This window comes from Sminthopsis crassicaudata, chromosome 2, assembly GCF_048593235.1.
Source record: "Sminthopsis crassicaudata isolate SCR6 chromosome 2, ASM4859323v1, whole genome shotgun sequence".
NCBI classification, from domain to species: Eukaryota; Metazoa; Chordata; class Mammalia; order Dasyuromorphia; family Dasyuridae; genus Sminthopsis; species Sminthopsis crassicaudata.
The window spans coordinates 152,581,683-152,606,737 of record NC_133618.1 but is presented as its reverse complement, the minus strand read 5'-3'; the positions used below and the strand labels follow the sequence as shown (position 1 = coordinate 152,606,737).

Genomic DNA, 25,055 nt, shown 5'->3' with positions numbered 1-25,055 from the left:
AAAACACTGGAAACAACTGACATAACCAATAAATAGAAAACAACTGAAAAAATCATGAATACATATGGAGCTATAATAATCAGTTAATATGAAGCACACATAGTATAAATAACTATACAGCAGAGGAGAAGCAGAGAAAAAAAGCCAACAAAACCAGAATTTTATATACAGTAACTAAACTATATTTTTAACAAGAAAAAAAAAAAGGGAAAAAACAAAAACAGAGCCAAAAGGGATACAACTTCAAAGTGGTTCATTAAGGAAATGAACCTTAGAAAAAAACATAGAAAGCCATAGAGAACCGTAGGGGGGAAAATACTTACTTTTCTGTGAACCCATTGGGTTCTGCCTTATAAAGCTAAAAATATGGGGTAAATTTTTTTCATTTTTTACAAGTTTGATTTGTTGTTGATTACTAAGTGTATAATTTTTTAAAATAAAATGTTGAAATGAATTATTGTAGATCAATGATTTATATACATTCAAGTAAATGAGAAAACAGTACAGAACTATTTGTTGTGATTCTAATCTAATGCAAATTAAGAAATATAAAATTATTTCAAGGCAAAGCCTTGAGGTTACCAAAATAATTGCAATATAAGGGGTCACAACATACCTGTATTGGGATCCACTTCAAATATCCCCTGATAAGCATCTGCCACAAAGAGTGTACCATTAGGTCCAACTCGTATGCCAAGAGGTCTGCCACAAGCAGGTTCATCTTCTCTGGTTTCTATGAAGAATGAAAAGAATGCTAATTCCGAATCTGGAATTTTGTCCATAACAGATTAATTATCTTCCAAGGTATCTTCATGACTTCTCTTTTCTACTAATACAAGACTAATTATGGTATATTGTTAAGGTTTCACCTGTTTAATGTTGCCTTGTCAATTCAAATCACAGTTTCTGTATACAACATATCATCTTTTTTGAAAGAAAGAGAACATACTTAGCAATAACCACCACTATGAAGCTTCATTTTTATCTTAAGAATGTCAAACTGTTCTCAGTTAATAAAATAAGGTTATTAATGATAACCTCCAAAAACTGTCATATATCTTAGTGGGTCATACTATCACCCTAACCTATTTTTCTACTACTCAGAAAACACAAAGCTAATCTTTTAAACATAGTTCTATGTTAATCTATGGATCTATTTTTCTCTTTTTATAAAGCTATTTTAACAAGCCTATAACAACCAATATTAGTTTTCAACTTCTATTTCCCATTTCAAATAGGCTTTCACTTCTATACAGATTAATGTAATAACTACAGTGTCATCCAAAAAAATTACAAAGAATTTAGAGAATAACGCTGAAGTATACCACAGATTGACTTGGGATTCACAAAAGAATGACTATTGGACCATGCAAATGAACAATGCTGTATGAAATAAATATTTCCATTTGTTAATACAATTCTTTGGGAAAATCAAAGTAAAGAGAATTTGGGCAGCATGGTTAAAATTATTCCAGTAGTCAGCAAGTATTCCAGTCCCAGGCAAGGTATTAGTAGAACCCAGGGGATCTCTCAAATTCCTGACCATTACTTTTTCCATTGCTACGTAGAGCATGCCTCCTTGAAAATTTATTTGATTTCTAATTTCTAGTAGTTATATGGAATAAGTGTCTCTCTCCAGATTTCAAGAAATGCATAAAAACTCTTCAAAGACGTACTACAAGGGCCTTCACCGAGTCTGGCAATAGTGATTACTTCTCCATTTTCAAGTTTTACAATCCGACCATCAGCAGTGCCAGTAAACAAAACATCTGGAAGAAGACAGAAGAGATTACTTGAGTACCTTATCTACAGAGTTGTGAACATCATAAATGTTTATGTGATCTTCCATCATACTCAAGAAATTACAGGTGACTTTTAATTCTTCACTTTGCTAGAGTATAAAAGTAGTCATAGGGGGAAAAAGACACTTTTGAGATCAAAACTCCACAATATTTTAAATATGCAGAAAAGCATATTATGCTTAATCAATTATCTCTTTGAATATAACTTAGGCATATGAAAAATATGGTATTTAGAGAAGAACCTGGAGAAAATAATATAGTCATTAATCTAAATGCCAATGGAAAGTTAAGGAATTGTGCTCTCTTGAATCATCCCCCCAATAATAAAGAATACTTCTTTATCTTCTTAGACTGTGTGATTCTTATATTCATCCTCCCACTACAAATTTATGCTACATAACCTTAACCTGGCCCTTACTGCACCTAGACAATGTTATTATATTTTCCTTATCAACTCACTATCCCAGTCCCCACTGAGACTCTTCCATATCTTTTTATACCTTTTCAACCCTCCTGACTCACTCCCCCCTCCTTTCACTCTCTCAACCCAGGCTGCCTCATATTTTACAGAAAAAAACTGAAGCCATTCACCATGAATTCCCTCTTCTCCCCTTTTCCTCATCTGCTATCATTCATATAACTTCTGCAACTATCCCAATCATCCCTCTCTCATCTAATAAAGTAACCTTATTCCTTATCAGAGCTAACCCCTCCACCTGCTTAAGTGATCCTATTTCATCCAATATTCTACAAAAGATTGTCCCTCTATATATATTCCCCTTTTCAATCTCTTTTACTTGATTGCTTCATTTCCTGCTACCTACAAACATACTCCACGTCTCCCCTTCTTAACCCTTCTATCATCAACTACCATCCCACATCTCTTTTACTTTTTGCAACTAAAATCCTTGAAAAAGCTATTTTCAATAGGTCCCTCCACTTTCTTTCCTCTCAAACCTTACAATTCAGTTTCCAACATTATTCCACTGAAACTACTCTCTCCAAAGTAAGCAATGTTCTCTTAGTTGCTAAATGCAATGAACTTTTATCCCTATATTCTCCTTAAATTCTCTTGCAGCTTAGTCTCTTATAGTTGATGCAATGTTTTCTCTCCTTGATATGTTTTCTAGATTTGAGGGAACCATTCTCTCCAAGTTTTCTTCCACTTATGAGAAAGCAAATGCTGAGAAACCCCAAAGCTACCCAGTCTTGGCACAAACAATGCTGGCCAATAGCAATAATTTAATGCTGATTCTATTGGTCAGTAAGTTGTAGAAGACAATGATGGGAACTACCTACCACTCTGCAATAGTACCTCTAAACCATAATATTAACATATCAATCTAGTCTTTGTTTCTCTTTCCCATAAAGTTACCTTCTTGATTCTAACACTGTTTTAAAAATTCCTTTGGAACTTTAGCCCACTGTCAAGTATTAAATCTTTGCTCCTTAACTTGAAGAATGAGTGCATGAATTCTTTCACCAAACCCAAGACACTGACCAGGGGAACCCTAATCTTGTTGGGGTGTCTTTTTCCTCAATACTTCTATTTCATCCCCCGTCTCTGTCTCCTTTACTGAATCCTCCTCCAACATATGTCCACTAGTCATAGAGGGTTCCTTAGGGTTCTGTCATGGGTCTTCTTCTCTCTATGTACTATTTACTTAGTGTTCTTATACCTCCTATGGATTTAATTACCATCTCTATGCTAATGATTCCCAAAACTACTTATCCTGCCCCAACCTCTCTTCTAACAGTCTTGTTGAGATTCATAAAAATCTCCCAAAAAAAGACCCCCAAAATGGTCATAGACTAACATCTAGGGGTATCTCAAAAAAATCTGTAGGCTTGAACCCATATCCAAGTCAAGGGGCAAAGTTTACTGTAATTGTAATGCCAATTGAAGTGGGCTAAATTCCAAAAGAATTTAGTAAAGAACCAAAAGAAAGAAGATATATTTATAGGACAAAGTTAGACCAGAGCTTCATGTTACATATTTGCTAATTTTATGACTCACAAGTAGGTTTGAGGGATGGTCTATTCACTATTGTCTTAGGAATATGGTTATCTATCTGACAGTCAGTAATGTTTATAGGACTATTCTAAAGCCAGAAGACTTTAGAATTATTGACAGACAGATTGTTAGAACAATAGCACTCTAAGGTCAGGGGACTACTGTTTCCCTTCTAGAAGATGTACCCTATCATTTGTCCCCTCTCAAGCATTTAAATCCCAAATTCATTTGGTTCAAAGGAAGAGAGATTTCATCTTCTGGAGCTGCTTCACGATGATAATAGGTGTAAAGCTATCCCAATCTAGTGGGGTCAAGACTAAATAGGGGAGGCACATGACTTGAAGATGGTGGCAGCATCCAGGGGGTGCTGAATGTAAAAATCTGTCAGCCAGTGTTATTCAGGTTGAACAAGTAGTTGGAAGTTCATAGCTTGGAGTCTAACAAATCTCGCAAGTAGGTTAAAAATGCAGGGGTCAAATATGAGTGAAAATAAATAATTAAAAGTGGGGTTACTAGGGATAGTAATTAGGAACACCACTCAGAAGAAGACTTGAGGGGGACAAGGTAGACAAGGCCATCATGAATGTGTCACATCCAGACAGCTTTTCCTAGGATATATATCAAAGAACATTTCCCCAAAATTACTGCTTTTGTCTCCTCAAAGGAATAGGGGTAATGGGTAGAATAGTATGGCAATTACTCACAGTGAAAGTAGTGTTCAGGTGGCTTAGGGTGCAAGCACCATAATGTTTAAAAGGCATTAAGCATTGGGTAGAGAAGATGACATTCAGAGTAGAGATAATAATCTTAAATGGATGTGATCTACTTTAGCCAAAACCTCAGAGCCTTTTCAGTCTTACAAAGGAAGACTTTTATCCAATTAGTAAAGGTGACAACAAAAAGCAGTTTGAAGCCCCTGCAAGGAGGCATATGTTTAAAATCCATTTGTCAGTCCTCCCATAAGTATGTACTCCTCCTTCAGATAAGCTTCAAGATGGGGAGGGGGATGGAAAGGTTAATAGCCCTTTCAGGATTTACTTGGACACAACCTGGGCAGGCCTTACATACTGTTTAATTATTTCTCCTAGCTTGTGACCAGTGAAAATAGGTTTCACAAGGGATTGGAGAGCTTTTTTTTTTTTTTTTTTTTTTTTTACCCCCAAGGAAGTAGCTTGGTATAGGCCAAAGAGAAGTTTATACTGGCTGGCTTCTGAGATTAGAAGTTGACCTAAAGGTGTTTGAAATCATTCAGAAGGAGAAAGGGTATACCCCCTTTCTTTCATAAGCACTTGTTCCTTGGAATTATGAAAGTGTGTAGGAGTCAGAGAGTAGGGGAATTAAAGGTGCCATGATCAGGGGCAAACAGACAGCAACATAGGCAGCTGAATTTGCAAGCCCGTTTCTGCTGGCCTGAAGTGAATTGTCCTTCTGGTATTCTTTACAAAAAATAATAGACACGTCTTTAGGGCAGCTTAAAATAATTGTAAATGTTTTCCTGCATATTTAATGGGGAAATTATTTATTTATTTTTGTTGGCAAAAGTCCCCTTTCTTTTCATATAGCCCATGATCTTGCAAAACATGAAAGTTATGTTTGGAGTCAGTATAAATATTCACTCTCATTCCTTTCCCCAATTCTAAAACTCTGGTTCTGAACCTGGTGGGGAGTTAGACTCTCCAGTGCTTGGTCTAAGGTGACCTTAGAGACTTCCTCAATTAGAAGGGTTCTGACAGCTACTGCTCTAAGGCAAGAGGGTCACCCCAAAGATACCAAGTTTCTTTGAGAAGTAAACAAGGGGTCTGGAATAAGGTCCCAGGGACTGAGTCAAGACCCCTAGAACCTGGCTGCACCTTCCATTAATATATAGCATAAAAGGTTTTAGATATTGTTAAGGCTGAGGTAGAGATTGATTTAGCTTTCAGGGTCTTAAAAGCCTTGGCCTGATCAGGGCCCCATTCAAAGAGAATTGTGTCAGGGTCTTGAATAGAATCATATTGGGGCTTGGCAATAATATAATAATAATACAGTTAGGTATAAAATCCAGCCATGCCCAGGAAAGTACACAGCTGTTTCTTTGAGAAAGGTTCAGAAAGTGATAAAATTGCTTCCTCTCCACTGTGAGCAAAAGGGAAGTGGGAGTTAATTCATTAACAGAAGGATAGGCAAAGTGGGCCTGGAGACAAAGAAACTATCACCCCAGTAAGCCAGAAAGTTAAGGGTTTCTATGGCTGCAGCCAGAGAAGTTTCTCAGGTGGGGCTGCCGATCAAGATATTGTTTACATACTGGATAGCCTATGCCTGTCCAAATATATGGGGACTTTCACAGAAGCCCTGAGCCACATCCATTTTATGGACATGACTGTCCATGCTAATTAGTAGAGTTTACATTCCCCTGGATTTGCCCCTTCAAAGGTAAAAAGAAATTGTGAGTCTTTATGCAATGGTATGCAAAAGAAAGTATCTCTAAGATCTAAGGTAGAAAACCATTGTGTCCCCTAAATATATTGGTCTCATGGCTTTTACTGACTATTTGATCTGATTATAGAAATTTGCTATAAGAGGAAAAAGCAAGGACATGATTATATCAAAACAGATTCTTTAGGCTTCAACCTGAGAGCACATACATGAGAGGACAAAGTATCCTTAGCTCTATTTGACAGCCGATCACCTCATAGTGAAACTCAGGAGTAATCAGGTAGGAAACAAAGAAATAGAACTGGGAAACAGCAGAGCAGAAGTTGAGGTTGTCCTCACAATTCTTGTACAGACATACATCTATGACTGTTCAGGAAGGCATCTCTCTCTGAGTAAATTATGGCATTTCTCTTGAATGGTGGATTACTGACTTAATGATCAGGCAATCAAATTCAAAACTCAAAAAACTATCACTTATAGTACCTAGAGATTTTATCACTAATAGCAAATTAATCATAGCTTAGGGCTAGATAACATTATTTTTAAAAGTTTATCAGGACTTTCACATATAGGAGATTTTATTTAACATGTAGATTCTTATTAAAAATATTCCTTGTTTAGAAACTATACATTCTAAACAAGCTCATTTCTCAGGGCTAATGAACTTGCTTAACCTGCTGGTTTCAAGAAAACTGGCAAATTTACAAATTAAGGGGAGTTGACAGCTGAGCTTGCTGTTACCCCAATTACTCTTAGTGTTTTCATGGGCTATGCTGTTTTATACCTCTTCCTCTTTCTTTGCCAAAAGCTATCCTACAGCACTGCATCTACTCTGGCCTCCCAGAGAAAGTAGAATGTAGTGTTCTGTTCTCTAAATTGCGATCATTCTCTGGAAGCAGATCTCTTGGAGGGCTTCTGGGAATAACCTTAAGTTTTAGTTCAGTTCAATAATCCCAAATGCAGCCTAGAGTTAAAGTTCAAATCCTTTATTGTCTCTTCCAAAATCTTATCTCCTCCTCTTGGGGCTCAATTTGCACCAATCATTTCATCACTAGGAAATCATTATTTGTTGTAGGATTAAATCAATGTTAAATTAGATTTAACCATTGTCTCCTCAGTACCTTGTTTCAAGTTCTGGCCTATAACATCTCCTTGTAGGGTCAGATCAATCATACTGAACCATGCTAAATTAGATAATTATTGTCTCTATTCATTCCAGTGACTTAGCACCTTGCAAGAATTCTAACAGTAGAAAGGTAGTGAAGGTTCCCTAGGAACTTTGCTGAAAACTGCAAGAATTTCCCTTAGTCAAGAAAATATGCTGAGTGTGGAGCTCAAGATGACCCAGACAAGCATTCCCCAGTTGCTTGGGCTGTTCCAGCTATAAGATTGAGGGAGAAAAAACAAAACTGGGGGCTTATCTTGACAAAGAGGGAATCAAAGTAGGGGAGGCCAGATTGCCCCTTATATAGGGCACCAAATTTTGAAGTTCAGAAAGATTCAAAACGTTGGGGGTTGCAGACTGGTGTCTTGAGGTGTCTCAAAAGAATTTGCAAGCTTAAATTCATATCCAAGTCAAGGGGCAAAGCTTATTGTAATTGTAATGCCAATTGAAGTGAGCTAAGTTCCCAAAGAATTTAGCCAAGAACCAAAAGAAAGAAGACTGATTTATAGGACATTAGATTAGACCAGAGCTTCATGTTATTTATTAGCTCATTTTATAGCTTACAGGTAGATTTGAGGGGTGGTCTATTCACTATTATCTCAGGAACATAGTTATCATTGACCAACAGATTATCTGACAATAAGTAATGTTTATAGGACTATTCTAAGGCTTTAAAATTAGTGACAGACATTATTAGAACAACAGAACTCTAAAGTTGGAGCACCTCAAGATCTCTGGTTATAAACCTTCTGGCTTATAATCTTTTTTATTTTATTTAGATTTTATTTATTTTACTTTAGAATCATTTTAGAAGCACCCTCAAATCAGGAGACCTTCTCACTACTATGTTTCCCCTAAAAGCTGCTCCAATCAGGTAAATTCCCCAAGCAAAACTAAAAGTGGACTAACAAAGACAGAGAATTAATTCAGCTCAGGAAACAAACTAGCTGATAAAAGTTTGTAATCAGTCAAATAAGTGCACAACCCAGGAAGGGCAAGAAACTGGTGAGAAGGGGAGTGGTTCAAGTAGTTCAAGTCTGTAAGATGACTTTTTCCTTGCCAAGAATTGGTGAGCCACCTGAGTGACTGGAATTAAGAGAATTTAGGTTTGCATTTCCCTTTGATACAGGGAAATTCTAAGAAGTTCAGGTCCAGAAGGATTCTCCCATTTTCCTTTGATAAAATCAGGTGAGTCCTCCATCAAAAAGGATAAAATACTGTTAACCTTGGGAAAGAAACAATAGCTGGCTCTAAAAACCTATATAGTGTCCTGGGAAGATAGCCTTTTAGGAAAAATTGGGAGGAGCTACCACAATATATAGGAATTAAATATTATTGTTTTGTTTGGACAGGTGCCCTACTCAGAAGAACAGTTGATTCCCCAGGGCTGGGTATAAATTCAAAGGAGCTTTCAAAACCAGTCAGCCTGCTCCAATTATTTTGGCTCCAAAACTTCCCTTCAAAAATGCTTGTTTTGTGCATAATTGGACTTATGCAAATAGTTTTTAGCAAGAGAAAGGAAGGACTAGTTCTGAGATAAAGTTTTTAACTGCCACATCAAAAAAAGAAAAAAAAAAAAAAAAAACCCGACATTTCTGTGGACCCAGAACTAACCAATGTGGACTTGCAGAAGAACTGCTAAAACATTTCAGCAGATTCTGAGGGTTTTAAGATTGTTTTAAGTTGCTTGGCACCATCTCTCAGTCAGCTAACTTGAGTTAGTGTGCAGTATTTTTAAGTAGGCCTAATTTACATGACTAAAAAGCCTTCAGAGAAACTGAACCAGAGGCTTACAGAAAAACTGCAAAGAGGGAAAAAAAAAAAAAAAAAAAAACCACTCTCTGGGATTTTTTCTCCCTGGGGAGAACCTTATGGAATTTGTTCTGGCTAGCCTAGTATCCCTACTTGGCCTGGATTCTTCTGGGGTTTGCACTGGTACCCCAACATCTTTGACATGGCTCCCCGGCATTTCTGATACTGACAGCAGGCTAGTCACCGGGCCCCAGATCTGCAGCTGGACACCTAGGTCCAAATTTCTTTGAACCTCTCACCTAGAGCCCTAAAGACTGCTGATTTCTTAAATCTCTGTAGATGGACCTGAAAGGGCAGTTTTCTGCCACCTTAAATTTTGGCGCTGTGTGTGTTTAAATTGCAATTCTGATTCTGAAATTGTATGAGACAATTACTATTAACTAATACATGCTAAAAGTGTGAATTTGTTTATTCTGGTATAAGATTTTAGAAATATGTGTGCATTAATATTGAAGTATAGCTACTAAAATTTTAATGTATCTGATTTGATTTTAAATTTAAAAATTTTGGTTCTTTGGAAACCTATCTAAAGAGGTCACATATTTGTATTGCCCAATTAGACCATGTTGCTTTCTAAATTGTATATTGGGTAATTTGTAAAAATTGTATGAGCTATGCTTTAACATTCTGTCAGCCCTGCTGTGTATATGATACAGATTTGTTTAAATTTGGTCCAGAGTTATTTAGATATTACCTATATTCTGAATCTTAAGATTTACCTTCCTTGTTTAACAAAGAAGTAAAAGCAAGAAAATCTGGCATATAGGGATATGAATAACTGCAAAACAAATTATATCTGAAAAGCATGTATTACATATGTCTAAAGATAAATAAGATATTAAGGAGGTATCCCTCCAGCTAGGTTTTAATGAAATGACATCAATGAGGAAACTGAGATAAACCAGACTGTTTTAAGAGGGGTTAGTGTAATAACATTGGAACAAATTGTATCTATGAATTAGTAGAGACTATTGATTCTGATAAAGGAACATATTTTACTTCTAAGATTTTATAAGAAATAATGGGAAGGGATTGCAAATTGAGTAGCAATTTCATATAATGGGCACTGCCTTCATCAGGGAAAATAGAAAGAATGAATCAGATTTTTAAGAAATGGATAACTAAATTGATGTTAGAGGCTAAATTGCCTTAACCCAAAGAAAGATAGCAGCCATGGGATGGCCCACAAATAGATTTTACAGAGGAAATTCAACCTGACTGGAATTTCCACAGAGGATGAATCTCAGAAGCCTGATAAAATTTGGATTTCTGACTGGCTTATCTTTAGAGATAGGACCAAGGAACCAAACTGAAAACATGTTTTTTGGTTCCTTCTGATAGCTTTTAAATGGAGTCAAACTATTCCCAGTCTGCCTCCCCTTTATGATATAGCTTATCACAAAGGTAGTATAAACATTACTGGTCAAGATGATAAAGACTGAACAACCTGAAGATGCAAGTCCAGATAGACAAGGATGGACCTCAATAGAGAAAAAAAAGACAAATAAGACTCAGAAGGATTGGAAACTGAGAATAAGATGGTTGAGGAAATGTATCAAAAAATGGTGTGAGAGGTCTTCAAAGATTGATAAAGAGGAGGTTCTGAATGGGATACCTTGAATGAAGACCTCTCAGGGGAATGTGATCTTGATCTATGCCCTAATTGTGACTTGAGGCTTTGCAATAACAAGTTGAGCTATAACTAAAAGCTGCAGATGTTTATCTTATATAAGCAAACATTTTTCTCTGGTTTCCCCTATTACCACCACCACTTCTTAATTAGCATTTAAGTACTTGATGGGTAAAGAGTTTATTTACTAGTATCATTATGTTTCTGTGATAGATTTCTGTGTTTAGACTATAAGGCTGGATTCCCCCAAACAATAGGAGACAAGGTAGGGAGGGGAGGGGCTTCTGTGTTAGGGTTTATATAATCTTGTATCTTGCATTTTGCACTTTTGCACACTTCTCTACTGACACCTTGTCCCTTAGGAAGTTGCCCTTTATCTTGAGAATCTCTGATTTCAATTTGGGTAAGAGTCATTGTCCCACACAGAGTCTTCTTACACCTTACACTTTCTATCCAGGCTGTTGTGAACAAATCATTCCATCTCTCTGCTCTGGGCATTTTCTCTGGCTATATCAAACTCTCTCTTCTCTGCTTCAAAACTAACCTTCCTGGCTTACTTTAGTTCACAATTAAAATCCCATCTTGTACAGGAATCCTTCCCCAATCCCTCATAATACTAGTGCCTTCCTTAGGTTATTTATCTCCTATTTATCTGGTAGAGACTTTGCTTTGTAAACACTTATAAATAGCTGGGGGATAAAAGCTATCTTTTGCCTTTATTTGCATTCTCAGAGCTTAAAATAATGCTTGGCATATAATGTTCACATATAACGTTTGCATGGTTGATAAATCATCCATTAGAGTTCCAATCAATATGTTTGGATATTACCTATTTAAAATTACATCTGTAATTTCTTCTATGCCTGGAACACCTTCTTCCTCCATATCCACCTAGTGAAACCATTCTCTGTTTTCAAGGCCAAAACCATCAAGCCTTTTCTGATTCCCACAGGTGGCACTGATCTCACTCAAATTTTCTGAAAAGTATTTTATTTAGATCTCTCACATTCCCTTATCAAAACACACTTTAGGTTACACTTGTTCGTGTATTTGTATCTATATATGTATGTATATATCTTTCTGTGTATGTATTATATCCTGTTAGGTTATAAGCTTCTTTACAATAGGGACTATTACATTGTTCATCTTTCTATCTACATACTTAGTAAAGGAACTTAGGCAAAAATGTATTTAAGAAATGTTTGCTGAACTAAATGTTAGTCAAGCAAATATAAGGTGAGGTATTCTTTATTCATATTAATAAAGTGCACTTTCTAGGGGAGATGTAGCAATAACCCTAAGGCCATCTAGCCTTGGAAGCAATGTAGTTTAAAATGATATATTTCTTCCCTTAACTTCTAGAAGATCCATAGGATAACCCTAAAGTCTCCTTGGGAGTGCTGTAGTTCTACATATATTACTGGCTGTCAGATAATCTATTGGTCAGTGATAACAAAATTTCTGAGATAATAATGAAGTGTATATCAGACCACTCCTCAAATCTACTGTAAGCCATAAAATTAGTGTATCAGTGATGAAGCCCTGGTCTCTCTAACTTTTCCCTATAAATTTATCTTCTTGCTCCTGGTTCTTTGCTAATTTTTTTTTTGTACTTAGCCTGCTTTAATTGGCATTACAATTATAATAAACTTTGCCCCTTGACTTGGAGATGGGTCCAGGCCTGAAAATTCTTTTCGGATGCGTGACACTGCATTGGAATCCCAACCTTTCGGGGTCTCCTTTGAACCCAACAATATCACCATAGATTTAGAACTGAAAGAGAAAAAAGGAAAATAAATTTTCACTTCAATTGCAATATTCACTCTGTGTATATGTGTATAAGTATGTATCTTATATATATATACAGCATACACATATACTACATATATATATATATATGTATATATAAGCATATATATATATACTTATACACATATACACAGAGTGAAAATCCATCCTGTAACTTATTATAAAAGTCTCTCTTCCTTTTTAAAAGACTGATTTCTAAATTAAGTTAACTTAAAAATATAATTTCCTATTTATTTCTAAAAAATCTGAAAAGCAAGGTGAATAGACCACTTTTTATGGCATCAGGAAAATCTAGTTCAAATCCTTCCTCAGACACTTACTAACTGTGACCCCAGCCAAATCTTTAAACTTTGTCACCTTCAGTTTCCTCATCTGTAAAATAAGAATAATAACAGCACTTACCTCACAGGGTTGTTGTGAAGATCAAATGAGATAACATTTAAAGTGCTTTGAAAATCTTAAAAATACTTTATAAAGAGAATTATTATTATTGTTAATTATTATTATTTCTAGGCAAACCAGAACAGAAGGAAAGTAGTAGAATGACATACTTAAAGAAGCAAAGGGCTATACTGCAAAATGTTTCCATTTAACATCTCCCTAGGTCTGAAAGTCTGGACTCAAAGAACTTTCTTGCATCAATGTTTTTGGGGGGTTTTTTGTTTGTTTGTTTTTTATTAATGTTGACTAAATGTCATAGAATAATTATTAGAAATTTCTTTCTATATAGAATATAAAAGTATTATATATTACTGATTTAGAGTCATTAATACACCCTCCTCCTTCCTAAGAAAAATCCTTCAATATGCATCTTTGATTCCTTCCCTTCAGATCTTCTCTAGTAGATTGCCATCACTATCATCCCCATTCTCTTAAATCTTTAGTTATTCCCTGTTCATTGGATCCTTTTGGCCTTTCTATAAATATGTCCATTAATTTCCCATCTTTTAAGAAAAATAATTTGTATTTTGATGGATTCTAACATTCTCACTAGTATCTTATATCTCTCCTCTTTTTCTTGACTAAACTCCTTGAGAAAGCCATTAATTAACATTCCACTTCCTATCCTTTCTCTAGATTCTAAATTGCAAGCAACCTAGCTCTGACCTAATCATTTAACTGTAATCTCTTCTAAGTTACCAATCAGTATTTAAATGATAAATCTAATTTCTTTTTCTCAATCTTCACGCTTCTTGACTTCTTTGTGTATTTGGCATGGTTATTCACCATCTCCCCCTGTATATTCTTTGTTTTTTAGGTTTTCCTAACACTGCCCTCTCCTAGTTGTCCTACTTGTCTGACAACTCCTCAATCTCCTGTGCTACATCTTTGTCCTGGTCATGGCTACCAACCTTAAGTGTCTCCTCAAAGCTCTAACTTAGGCTCTTATGATAGGATTAATATTTAACAGCATTCCTCTGATACAGATTCTTCTCTATAGATTCTTCCTCCTCTTTTTACCAACAGGGATTATCTTCCCTAAATGGAGACAAAACTGTCCTCAAGATCAGATTGGCTACAACTCCATAATCACATAAAGGTATTAAAAATAATAATAATAAATAAAAAGATCCAAGCTGCACAAAGTCTGCGCCTTTCCTTTTGTTAACTGTTCAATGATTTGGGAGTGCTTCTTTTCATCCCAATCCATGCTAAGAGAGTACTGGTATTAGAGGAATCTTTTCTATTATCTTTTATACCATCTCATTTGACAACCTACCTCACCTCATCAGTTCCCATGGATTCAATTATTCTCTCTCTCTCCCCTCCTCTTTTTCTCTCTTTGTACATACACTCATACACACACATACACACATACACACACACACACACACACACACACACACACACACACACACAATTCTTAAATCTTAATTTCTCACTTGATCTTTAGTCACATATCACCAACCACTTTTTAAACATCTCAAACTGGAATGGATACCCCATAGATATCTCAAATTCAACATATCTAAAAGATAATTCATTACCTTTCACCAAAAAATGTTCTCCACTTTCCAATTTTCATAAAAAGTATTACCATCCTCCCAATCAACTAGGTTACCACTGTTATACCATCCTCAACTCTTTACATGCACTATCTGTTGTCAAATCTTATCATTTTTACCTTTATGACATCTCCCATATGTCCCCTTCTCTCACCCCCATCACCTCTAAACTGGACTATTACAATGACCTCTAACTGGACTCCTTGCTTTGAGTTTCTTCTCATTCCAAATCATCCTCTATTGCAATTTCAAAATGATCTTCCTAAAGTACAAGACTGACTATGTCTGTCATATGCCTAGTTAATAGTCTGGTGGCTTCCCCCTTATCTCCAAGATTAAAAATAAAATGCTGGTTGAGACCATATTTTTTGTTGTGTTTTTTTTTTTTTTTTGTATCCTTTGTGAATAGCCTGGAACACAACAAGCATTTAATAAATGCTTGTAGACAGAACAACCAATGAAATCACAAGCCTGAAACAGTTTTTTAATAATAATCTTTCCAAATAATCTTCCCAAAATAAAAGCTGGTAAAACTTTACGTGACCTCCATCCATGGAATATTCTATGATCAGTCATTAAATGGTCTTATTTGTTCCCTACTCTGCCTCAGACATGGACTAGAAAAATCATCAAGTGAATCACCAAAACATCTACATTTCTAATATCAGAAAATACAATCAATCTAACTTTCTCTTTTTAACAATAGCTTGGAAAGAACAAAAACAAAATAAATTTTTAGAAGAAAATTAAAAGTTCTCTTTAATAAAAATATTTACAAGAATACTACACTAATAGTTTTGTGCTTCCATTAAAAAAATGTCCAGCATCTTAAAATTTTTTTCTCCAGCTAAAATTTTGCATAGCTCTGATCAAAAGATTTAGAAATAGAAACTATCAAAAGTTTTCAATCAGGAAAAGAAAAGTACAAAAATAGCCTAATTACTTTAATCATAATAAAATTGGGGTTTTGGGAGTGATAAATATTATATATTAAGCAATGCAAAGTGATTTACCAAAAGTGACTCTTCGCATTGGTGTTGGATACATCCTTTTTATTGATCCATTATTTATTCCTTTTCATAATTCCCACTTTATATGCTCAACAGATATCTTGCTTATAGATACCTGAAATAGAATCTAAACTACATCATAATCACCAACCCCTAGTTTATCACCACTGAGGTAAAACCAATTTTGCTCAGTTAAATTCTTGTGCAATTTGTCTAAATCTAAAACAAGGCTGCTTTTAAGAGAATCTTTCCATAGATTAAGCAAAGAAGTTCTACCAAAGACAAACTGGGAACTGTTTCTTCATTGGAACAAAATTATTTAAGAGGAAGGCAAATTTGAGTTAAACAACAGTTGTTCTTTCAGTTTTGCAAATAAATTAAACTTTCCTAACTTGACCGCCAATGTTATTTTTCATCTTCTTGTATTTCAATAAAATGAAAGAGACAGATAGAGAAACAGAGACAGAGAGGGAGGGAGAGAATGAGGGAAGAAGCAAAGGAGAGCAGAGAAGGAGGTTGGGAGAGAGAGAGATACCCATTGCAGGTCATCTTCAAATCAGTTACTATTAAAAAATGTCTTTGTACTTTAATAGACTAGGCTAAAAACTAAAAATAAGTTATCTAACTAATTATATAAATATTCTAAAGCTAATAAGCAATACAGATTTCTCCTTGGGAAATTAGGAAGCCAATAAGATTTGGGATTGACACAGAATAGAATCTCCCCCTTCTTCCCCCTCCCCCCACCAAGAAATAAAATTCTAATTAAAATATTTCTCAGCAAGATAAGAAAATCAGAACAACTTAAAGATCATGGATGAATTTAAAGGTTTTACATGCTTACCACCAATATTTGCTATGGACTCTGGACCAATAAGCTGGTTTTCAAATAATTTTTCTGCTTGTTGCAACTTTACATTTGATCGCAGTACTCCGAGTAGGAAGGGAGGCTCTTTGAAACTACAAAAGAATTAAATATAATTTATTCAACAATACATACAATTAACAAAATAGTTATTGAGAGTGTGTTATGAGCACAGGACTACATTATTTGATATAGGAGATACAAAAACTATCACATAAGTATTACCAATCATAGCTCTAATAAAGGAAGATGATGTGTTCCTAAGACATATTCGGTTGTCATAAGCTAAGCAAATGTAATCAGAAGCATTAGAAGTTGTTTCAGGAAGCATTAACCATTTTATGAATGGTTCAGTAATCATGTATTAACTAAGCATGTCTCTTCAAACCTTAAATTCCTGAATAAAAGAGCAAACTGCCTTCTTTCCCCTAACCACTCTAGTCCCCGCCTCAACTTTCTCTCCCTAGGCCCTGTCTAGTTCTAAGAACACTTTTACTATCTCTTTTCACTACGTATTTTAGAACTTTTGCTTTACTATATACCTTTTTATCCTTTTATCACTTCTATCTTACTTCTATCTATTTCTCTCACCCTTAAAATGACTTCTCCTAATGATACTTTATTTTTGCATGGTGAGCACTACTCTCATTCCTTCCAATCTATAAAGAAAAAGAGAAAGGCATACTTCTTGCTCTCTATTGCCAATCCTAGTCCTCTGTTCTGTCACCACTATTTAATAGTCTCCTTTGAAGCCATGCTAACTATTTATACCATCCTGTCCCTAACCTATTTAATATCATCTGCCAACTCCAGAGTCAGCAATCTCCTACCTTCTTTAATGGCTCAAATATCTTGTTCAATCTTCCTCTCCATTTTATGTTCTACCAACATCCTAAGTGACTTTAATGTCCTTTTTGATGACCCTCATAATACACTGATCATGTAATTCTTCAACATTTTCAATTTCTCTGTCCTCCAAATGAACTTTATTTTAGTCACACAATCTTAGACTTCATCATCCTTTCAAATTGTTCTGTCTTCAAGAATCTGTATTCTGAAATTATCTTCTCTGACTACAACTTTCTATCCTTCTCCTTTTCCGATGACCTCCTCCTATTGAATCTGCTCTTTATCCATATTATGAACTTCATCCTTCCTATTTTTTACCCAGTTCTTCCATCACACATTCTAAATTCACTTATATTCCTATCCATTTGATCCTATATTAAGTTTTATTATATTAACATTATTACATTAACATAAGCATATTGTATAAGATGATGAAGTACAGTTTCAGAAAAACCTAAGAAGGCTTATATAAATTGATGCAGAATGATGTGAGTAGAACCAGGAGGACAATTTAATGAATAATAACTATGTTGAAAAGACAAGCAATGATGAAAGGCTTAGGAACACTGATTAACACAATGACCATCCACAGATTCAAAGGAGTTATGTTGAAACATGCTGTGCCTACCTCATGATACAGAGACAATGGACTCAAGAGTATAGAAGGAGAAATATTTTTTAGAACATGGCCAATTTGAGAATTTATTTTATTTGATTACACATATTTATATCAGGTTTGGCATATTTTTTATTAGGTTTTTTTTTTGTTTTGTTTTGTTTTTGCTTCCTCAGTTAGGGCAAGGGAAATGGAGGAAAGAAGGCAATGTAATGTATAAAAAGTCCAAAAGATATCATTTCTGGGTAATTAATCATTTTATTAATTATGGCTAGTAAATAATAAAATAATGGTCATTCGGCTTTCCCTTGTAAACCAAGGATCCCTCTTGATATTTAAATACCCTTGGAAGAGTGGATATTACTGAATTCTGATTGATTAATAATTAATGAGAATCAGTAATGTCCTTTACAAGTGCTGAGTAAATAATCTACAGGGATTGTTTCTAAATGAGATTATAGTATAAAACCTAGATTCCCCACCTCGATATTAACTAGGCAATTAATATAAGAAGAGAAATAATTATCTTTCTCAGGGAAAAAGATCTTCATTTGAAAAGAAATTTTTAAAGTTTTTTTTTAATTGCATAAACCTTTACCCTTAAATCCCTAAACCTTTAATCTCCTATCACTCATACTTTGTTAATCACCACTATCAAGTTATACATCTGTCTTTTCCATTTAATATACAAATCTATTGATGGATAAATTCACAAAACTATGCAAACTGGCTCCACTATCAATACATGCTATCTAACCTCAAATGAATGCACATCAATGAATTTATTCATTTCTTCTCACCAAAATTCCAAATTTCCTTAACAGCACTATCATTACTAACTAGAAAAGTACTAATCATAAAGTAGATCAAGCCATTATCATAAAATTACAATATTACTTAATTTGCTTATTCAGTGCCATACCACTCAAACTACCAAAAATTATTTTATAAAGCTAGAAAAATAAGATAATATGAAATTCATCTGAAAGAACAAAAGGTCAAGACTATCAAGATATTCAATTTAAAAAAAAAAAAAAACACTGCTAAGGAAGGAAATCAAGCAGTTTGATTTCAAATTATATTATAAAATAACAATTATTAAAAACAATTCAATATTGGCTAAGAAAGAGTGGTGGATTAGTGGAACAGTTTAGGTACACAATACACAGTAGGATAAATAACCATTGTAATCTAGTGTTTGATGAATCCTAAAATCCAAACATTTGGGGTAAGAACTCAACATTTTCTAAAAAATTGCTGGGAAAATTGGAAAGCAGTTTGGCAGAAAGTAGGTATAGAACAACATTCACATTATATATTAAAATAACATTAAAATGAATAAAGATTTAGACAAAAAGGATGATATCATAAATGAGGTAATCATAGAAAAATGCTATATATTTTTCAGATCTATGGATAAGGAAAGAATGTATAACTAAACAATAAAGAGTAAATAAAATAAATTATTTTGATTAATTGACATTAAAAAGCTTTCATACAAACAAAACCAATGTGATCAAAATCAGAAGGAAAACAAAATTGGAGGAAAAAAGTATTACATCAAATTTCTTTGATAAAAGTTTGATTTCTTCTTAATAATTAGAGTAATGCAAATTAAAAACAACTGACACTGCCTATCAAATTGGCTAACAGAAAAAGAAAATGATAAAAACTAAAAGGGATATAAAAAAAATTGGTAAGATAATACATTGTTGGTAGAGTTGTAAATAATTTGAAACCATGCCCAACTGTGCACACTCTGACCAAATAATATTGCTACTAAGTCCTGTATCTCAAAGAAATCAAAGAAAATGGAAAAAGATCCATACATATAAAAATATTTATAGCAGTTCTTTTTGTGATGGCAAATAGTTGGAAACTGAGAAGATGCCAATCTGGGGAATGGCTGAATAAGTTGTGAGTATATGACTGTGTTCTTTGAACATCTATAAAGAAAATGTTCCAATTATATCCCATGTGATATATAGAAATCATATATATTTAAAGCACATGAGGCGGAGCCAAGATGGCGGAGAAGATACAGCCATTTTATAAGCTCCCTTCTTCCCTCATTACCAATTAGTTAAATCAGCCTCAAAAATAACACTGGACTGATAGAAACCACAAGGATTGGAAGCACGACTTACCAGCTGAAGAGAATCTGGAGTTTCAACAGAAAAGGTCGGTTCCCAGGGGAGGAAGAAAAAAAAGCCAGCACAGACGGTTAGGTGCTAGCACACTGTGCTGATCGAGCTGGGGAGAACTCTGGGATCAGAGAAGCCACTGAGATAGAAGAATCTGGCACAGGCTGTTAGCTCTTCTCTGCTTATAAAACAGCAGCTCAGAAGAGAAATCAAGCCACTTTAAAATATAAAGCCAGATACTAGAACCACCCCAATCCGGAAGTGACCTAACAGATCTCGGCAAGGCTGTGCAACTGCTTTCTGCTATCCGGCTTCACTTTGGGATAGTTAAGAGCTTGAACAGCAGGGACACAGCCTGAGGCAACATCTAATTCACATAGTGCCAGGCTTGGCTGGAGGGTGTGGAACTCAGCTGCAGAAGTCCCAGAGAACCTTTGAAATAGGGACCGAGGTTTCTGGGCAGATACTTCCAGTTTGAGCTCAGGGGCTTTTCACAACAGCTGCTGATATCCACGCCCCACAGAAGGCATTGGCTGGGTTTTGTGTCGCCTTTACTGTTCAGTCTTAAACCTCAGGGAAGTCACTAGGACACACAGCGAGGTCCTTCACTGGGCAACCCTCACAATGCAGTCCTACTAAACACCTCTAAGGCACTTCCAGGGAGGGGGAGGGGAACTCTCTCCCAGAGCTATCTCTTAGATCAGGCACAGGGGCCGCTGCATCCATCCAGTCTGGGGGGAAGCTGGTAAAGAAATAATTAAATAAACTTCTTACCCCAAGGGCAGACCCCAAAAGATTTTTAACCATGAGTAAAAAGGTAAAGAGAACCATTGATTCCTTCTACATAGAGAAAGAGCAGGTATCCAACTCCGAGTTAATAGCAGAGAGTCAGCAGATAACAGCCTAAAGGGGAATGGTACCTTCCCCCCATCACATAACTCTCTCCTAGAAGAGACTATTAAAAAGTTAAGAGAGTTTGAAGAAAAATGGGGAAAGGAAAGAGAAGCTATAATAGAGAATAACAATGTTCTGAAATTTGAGTTGGAAAAAATAAAGAATTCACAGGAGATGCAGGGAAACAAAATTTGTGAATTAGAAAAGGTTGAAAAAATTCTCAAGAAAGTAGGATTTCTGAATTGGAAAAGATAAAAAAGTCTCAAGAAAGTAGGATTTCTGAATTGGAAAAGATAAAAAAGTCTCAAGAAAGTAGGATTTCTAATTGGAAAAAAAATAATTCTCTAAAAAAAAAATTAGGGAAATGGAAAAAAATTCAATAGAGCAAAATAATTCATTTAAAAACTCAATTGAGCATATACAAAAAGAACTAAGAAAACGTGAATGAAGAAAATAACTCATTAAAAATCAGAACAGAACAAATAGAAATGGATGATTCATTGAGAACCCAAGAATCAATCAAACAAAACAAAACAAAAAAAAAAAAAAAAAAAAAAGAAAGAAAAGCTGGAGAATAACGTCAAATACTTACTGGGAAAATCTATAGACCTGGAAAATAGATCTAGGAGAGATAATCTTAGGATCATTGGACTTCCTGAAAACTATGACCAAAAAAAGAGCCTAGATTCTATTTTACAGGAAATCATCAAAGAGAACTGTCCAGAGATAATAGAAACAGAAGGGAAAATAGGCATTGAAAGAATTCTTCGAACACCTTCTGAAAAAGACCCTAAAAAAAGAACTCCACAGAATATTGTGGCTAAGCTGCAGAAGTACCACACAAAGGAAAAAATATTGCAAGCAGCTAGAAAAAAGCAATTCAAATATCAAGGGGCCACAATAAGGGTCACTCAAGATCTGGCTGCCACCACATTAAAAGATCGAAGGGCCTGGAACCTGAAATTCTGAAAGGAAAAAGATCAAGAATTGCAACCAAGAATAAACTACCTAGCTAAGTTTAGCATTTTCTTCCATGGAGGAAGATAGTCATTTAATGAAACAGAGGAATTCCATTTGTTTTTAAGGAAAAAACCAGACTTAAACAAAAAATTTGATCTACATCCACAAGACTGAAGAGAAACAGAAAAATGTAAAAAGAACTCTTGAGAACTGTATCTCTGTTGTGGATATATAGAAAGTTCGCAAGGATAATTTGATATAAAAAAAGGGGGGGGAGTAGTAAAGGGAAGGGGGTAGTATCAGAAAAAGGGGAAGGAGTGATAAAAAGAGGGAAACTACATCCCAGGAAGAGGCATAGAAAATATACCATATCTGAGGGAATTTAGAGAGGGGAGAAACATTGTGTGAATCTTGCTCTCATCAGAATAGGCTCAAAGAGTAAATAATTGACATATTTGTTTTTCAGAGAATTCTCTCTCACCTCATTAAAAGTGGGGAGAGGAAAAGGGAAATAAGGGAAGGGACTTGGAAGGAGGGGGGAGGGATCTAAAAAGGGAGGGCTGTGCATCACAAGGGGGGTCTATAAATTAAATATTGGGGAAGGGGTTCGGGGACTCAAGGGAAAAAGCATAATCTGGGGATAATATGATGGCAGGAAATACAGAATTAGTAATTTTAACTGTAAATGTGAATGGGATGAACTCTCCCATCAAACGGAGACGGATAGCAGACTGGATCAAAAATCAGAACCCTACAATATGTTGTTTACAGGAAACACACTTAAAGCAGGGAGATACATACAGAGTAAAGGTAAAAGGTTGGAGCAGAATCTATTATGCTTCAGATAAAGCCAAAAAAGCAGGGGTAGCCATCCTTATCTCAGATCAAGCAAAAGCAGAAGTTGATCTAATTAAAAGAGGTAAGGAAGGAAACTATATCCTGCTAAAAGGTAGCATAAACAATGAAGCCATATCAATACTAAATATATATGCACCAAGTGGTATAGCATATAACTTTCTAAAGGAAAAGTTAAGAGAGTTGCAAGAAGAAATAGACAGTAAAACTATAATAGTGGGAGATCTCAACCTTGCACTCTCAGATTTAGACAAATCAAACCACAAAACAAATAAGAAAAAAAATTAAAAAAGTAAATAGAACATTAGAAAAACTAGGTATGAAACCTGGGGGAAATGTGAATTCTTCCTATTATCAAGGCAGGTAATATGGAAGTTGAAATCTCTTTGACCAAGATTTGAGTGTCTTAAGTCTGTACCCCAAAATAGCCTATCTCTCTTTGAGTTATTAGGCATCCCTCAGGAACAACTCTTCTTTAAAGGACATATAAACTGTGATCCCTCTAGGAGGGGTTTTCGGTCTGAGAGAGATGGCCAAATGACCATCCTTTTATTAATAACCTGCTGGCCTTATTAATAAAATGATTAAATTACAAAAAAAAAAAAAAAAAAAACTAGATATGATAGACCTTTGGAGAAAACTGAATGGTGATAGAAAGGAATACACTTTCTTCTCAGCAGTTCATGGAACCTATACAAAAATTGACCATACATTATGACATAAAAATCTCAAAACTAAATGTAGGAAGGCAGAAATAATAAATGCCTTCTTCTCAGACCACAATGCAATAAAAACTACATTCAATAAGAAGTTAGGGGTAAATAGACCAAAAAAGTAATTGGAAACTGAATAATCTCATCTTAAAGAATGGCTGGGTGAAACAGCAAATTATAGAAACAATTAATAATTTCACCCAAGATAATGACAATGATGAGACATCATACCAAAATCTGTGGGATGCAGCTAAAGCGGTAATAAGGGGAAATTTTATATCTTTAGAGGCTTATTTGAACAAAATAGAGAAAGAGAAGATTAATGAAAGACCAAATTTAAAACCCCCAACCAAAAATCAAACTTGAAATACAAAAATTAAAAGGAGAAATCAATAATATTTAAAGTATAAAAAACTATTGAATTAATAAATAAAACCAAGAGTTGGTTTTATGAAAAAGCCAATAAAATAGATAAACCTTTGGTAAATCTGATCAGAAAAAGGAAAGAGGAAAATCAAACTGTTAGTCTTACAAATGAAAAGGGGGCTCTTTCCATCAATGAAGAGGAAATTAGAGAAATAATAAGGAGTTACTTTTCCAACTTTATGCCAATAAATTTGATAACTTAAGTGAAATGGATGACTTCCTCCAAAAATATAGGCTTCCTAGTTTAACAGAGGAGGAGATAAATTGCTTAAATAGTCCCATTTCAGAAAAAGAAATAGAACAAGCTATTAATCAACTCCCCAGGAAAAAATCCCCAGGATCAGATGGATTTACATGTGAATTCTACCAAACATTTAAAGAACAATTAGACCCAATGTTATATAAACTATTTGAAAAAATAGGGGATGAAGGAGTCCTACCAAACTCCTTTTATGCCACAAACATGGTACTGATACCTAAACCAGGTAGATCGAAAACTGAGAAAGAAAACTATAGACCAATTTCCTTAATGAATATTGATGCTAAAATTTTAAATAAGATATTAGCAAAAAGAATTCAGAAAATCATCCACAGGATAATACACTATGATCAAGTAGGATTTATTCCAGGAATGCAGGGCTGGTTTAATATTAGGAAAACTATTAGTATAATTGACCATGTTAGTAATCAAATTAATAAAAACCATATGATCATCTCAATAGATGCAGAAAAAGCATTTGATAAAATCCAACATCCATTCCTACTAAAAATGCTTGACAGTATAGGAATAAATGGACTATTCCTCAGAATAATCAGGAGCATATATTTATGACTGTCAGTAAGCATAATATGCAATGGAGATAAACTGGAACCTTTCCCAGTAAGATCAGGAATGAAACAAGGTTGCCCACTATCACCATTACTATTCAATATTGTACTAGAAACGCTAGCCTCGGCAATAAGAGTCAAGAAAGAGATTCAAGGAATTAGAGTAGGAAATGAGGAAATCAAACTATCACTCTTTGGAGATGACATGATGGTATACTTAGAGAAACCCAAAGACTCTGCTA

The 25,055-nt window shown here is 34.9% G+C and overlaps 1 protein-coding gene across 1 annotated transcript in view; it reads right to left on the bottom strand.

Moving 5' to 3' along the window:
- The window catches only part of APMAP (adipocyte plasma membrane associated protein), a 55,266-nt gene that overhangs the window by 14,965 nt on the left and 15,246 nt on the right, over positions 1 to 25,055 (bottom strand). Inside the window, exons 3-5 of the mRNA XM_074287711.1 lie at positions 16,508 to 16,623; positions 1,677 to 1,769; positions 617 to 733 (exon numbers count right to left, since the gene is read on the bottom strand). Coding sequence (XP_074143812.1) covers positions 617 to 733; positions 1,677 to 1,769; positions 16,508 to 16,623 — 326 coding nt within the window. The remainder of the gene's footprint in view (positions 1 to 616; positions 734 to 1,676; positions 1,770 to 16,507; positions 16,624 to 25,055) is intronic.